Below are 3391 nucleotides of genomic sequence, written 5' to 3' on the forward strand. Positions count from 1 at the left end.
ACCTAAAAAGTCTCCAGCGGAGAATCAAAATTGGTAAATCAGCTTGAAGAACTGGCCCTGGTAAAAGAACATCGTTCAAGCTGACCCCATTCGCTGAAGAAGACGAAGCATTAAAAACCACCCGAACCTTTGTTGATATACTTTCTTCTTTTATCACGGCATGATGAGGCAGATAGTAATTGTCGATTGCATCGGCCGACTGAAGTGCATTGATTTTCGACATATGCCCCATTGTCTCGTACTCTAGTATGACCCTGTTGTATTCCGCATGCAAATCTGGATTTTTCCTGAGACGTGTCTCGTTTTTGTAGAATTGCGAGCACGCTATTCTCAGTGATGGCCCCAATTTGGTATCAGCCGGGAACTCCGCTTTGAATGGAAGCGAAACGATATACCTTCCGTCTGGGTTCCGTTTGGTTGTACGCTTGTAGAGCTCCTCACACTGTGTTTCTTCGGTTGTTGGTGCTCTGTTTCTCGGCAAATCCTCCAGTTCCCAGAATGAGCATAACTGTCTATCAAATATTATTTGAGGATATATGTCTCCTCCAAGAACCAGATCGACTTGTTCATTCACAAAAAAACCTTTTATCTGCCAAAACCAGATCAGGAAAAACTTGTTGTGTGAGTGCGCTAACATCACAAGTAGGCAAATTCCCTGTCAGATTTGGTAGAACTAACACAAGGGCATCAATAGAAATAAGTGGGTCAATTGGTGACCGCAATTGAATCGAACACGCTTCTTTCACCTGCGCTGAAACAGAATTATTGATGCCCGAAACCTGTGCTAACATCTTCTTGGTCGGCAAGTTGATTCTGCGTCTGAGCCTCTCCGTGATGAAGGAACACTCAGAGCCAGAGTCAATTAACGCTCTTGCCGCAAAGTTAGTACCATTAAAATGAATATTTACTCGAGCTGTCCCAAGTAAAACGCCTTTGCTTGAATTCGCGTGATGTGTTTGCACATGTCTGACTGCTTTACCTTTTCCCTTTGAAGATTGGTTTCGTAATTGTGCCTGCCTGGATGTCGATGCACCATTGTTAACTGGATTGGCTGTATTCTCCTTTGTCGTTGTTTTACCAGGAGCCGCCTGTATATGAAGTAGGGTGTGATGTCGAGAATGGCAATTGGCACAGTTGTAGGAACTTGTGCATTTCGACACCGTATGCCCAAAGGACAGGCAGTTAAAACAACTATTGTTGGTTTTAATAAAAGCGATCCTATCAGATATCGACATATTTAAGAATTTTTGGCACATATGCAGTCTGTGATCATTGCTTTGACACATTTTGCAAGTAAATTTGCTTACACTAGTTTGAAAAGTGCCAAGTTTCTTTTGTGGCGGTTCAGAGGAATGCTTATGACTTAACCCTTTTGAAATTTTTGAAACCTTGATTCCTCTCAACCCCGAGACCGATTCCAAAGTTTGGAATCTGCTTGACAAGAATTGGTCCATGTCAGCCCACTTGGAAATATCTGTTTTATTTTGCACTGATTGCTCCCACAGCGAAAGAGTCTCTTCTGGTAATTTTGTGGAGCAAAGGTATGTAATTATTGGATCCCAAGTTGAAATGTCAATTTTATGACTCTCCAGGGAAGATATGCAATTGTTTATATCCCTTTGCAATCTTTTAATTGCACTCCCGCATTCAGTTTCCACCGCCTGTAGATTGAAGAGGATCTTCAACTGGGTGTTAACTAGGATCCTTTTATTCTCATACCTATCGCACAAATTCTTCCAGGCTATATTAAACCCATCATTTGTCAGGTCGCATTTCTTAACAATTTCTTTGGCTTCACCCTGCGTTTTCTGACTAAGATAGTAAAGCTTTTGAATGGGTGTCAGCCGCTTGTTCAATATATATATAGCCGTGAACATGTCACGAAATGTTGGCCATGACAAATAATCGCCCTTGAATGCGTCGATATCACAAGGCGGTAGGTGTAAATTATGCTGTGTGGCTGACATGTCCTCATCTTCCTTTTCGGATTTTTCAAATTTTTCCGACAAATCGTTTATTTTGGACATACATCGCACAAAAGCTGCATAGCACGTTTTTCCTTTCTTACGTATCGAACTTAGATCTTTAGCACCAATTGATTCCGTAGCCAACAAGTCATCAAAAAGTGCTTTGGCTTTCTCCCACATCACCTTTAGCTCCTCTTGCTGAATTTTCAGCGAATGCTTGGTGTGTTCACTTGTGGGTGTGCCAAGAAATTCGATATCGAATTCAATAACCGAGTCAGCTAAGCGAATGTATGTTTCCATTTTTAAAGTTTTAACCACAACCTAATAAGATCTCTCAAGATTCTTCCTCAGAATAAGCAACTCAAAGAAAACACCCACTATAGTGAATGACACAGTTGAAATTATTGCCCAAAAGCCACCCAATTTGTAAAAATCACAAATTTTGCCTCCTAAGCTCCACAACTTCGTAAAAATCCCAAAATTTATGGTACTCAATATCTATGTATGTATATATGTACATATATGTATGCACAATCGTTTTATTTAATAATATATGTGCGTGTGTATGTACATATGTCTCTTGTGGTTGCTTTAAGTATTGGTCGCCACCCGGTATGTGTATAGTCTTTTATAACACGTATGTTTTTAGGATACAAAATCGTTTTTTAATAAAATCAATATTAAATTAATGCTTAGTGAGTGATTTTGTGAAAAAGGCGAAAAGATGAAAATGGCACTTTTTGAGGTTAAGCCTCTGCTACCATGCGAATTTGATATGTGTATGTATGTATGTTAATACACTTGTGCCACTTATCCGGAACTCAGAAAAAACTGAAAATGTGTAAATTCCCGTGAATTAATTTAAAACTCCAAATTGAAAAATGTGATTTTAATTCGATTGGGAATATTATTCTATCTTGCAGAAACTTAAAATGCAAAATGAATTTTCGCGCGCTTTTACTAATTGAGGTTACTTTGCCTGCTTGCGGACAGACAGAACTTTTAGTGGACTGTAACTTTTTTTTTTTTTTTTTCACAAGATCACTCGCGGACACTATTCTTTTAGTATATATTTTAAATTTAATAATTCACACCAAAAAAAACAAGTGCAGTGATATTTCAAAACAACCACGTACCTTTTTAATGTGCTTTATGTTGTTTTGTTGTAGCTGATACAAATTCAATTTTGCTGTGTGGTGACCACGTATGAACTCCTTGGCTAGCTGCTATGCTGGATTGTGGAATTTTTAGCCGAAATGCTATCTAATAGTGCTGGTGGATTGATTCTCGGCTGATCTTGATGTAGCTGATTAGCGTTTTGATCTGGCTGATATCTCCGGGAATCTTATAATTTGTGCTCACGGCGACGGAGGACCATGTTCATCGGGCAAAGATGGTTTAGAGCGCAGTTTTCGGATGTGCCG

At 39.3% G+C, this 3391-nt stretch overlaps 1 protein-coding gene across 1 annotated transcript; it reads right to left on the reverse strand.

Annotated features, from left to right (window-relative positions):
• Positions 1-589: 589 nt before the first annotated feature.
• LOC118756294 lies at positions 590-2091 on the reverse strand. Its single transcript, XM_036491065.1, has 2 exons — positions 1720-2091; positions 590-1685 (listed from the first exon to the last, which is right to left on the reverse strand). Exons 1-2 carry the CDS (start codon positions 2025-2027, stop codon positions 1682-1684), a joined length of 312 nt encoding a protein of 103 aa, XP_036346958.1. The 5' UTR covers positions 2028-2091; the 3' UTR covers positions 590-1681.
• Positions 2092-3391: the final 1300 nt, after the last annotated feature.

Source organism: Rhagoletis pomonella, unplaced genomic scaffold (genome assembly GCF_013731165.1).
Source record: "Rhagoletis pomonella isolate Grant_MI unplaced genomic scaffold, Rhpom_1.0 Rhpom_scaffold_09662, whole genome shotgun sequence".
Lineage (NCBI taxonomy): Eukaryota > Metazoa > Arthropoda > Insecta > Diptera > Tephritidae > Rhagoletis > Rhagoletis pomonella.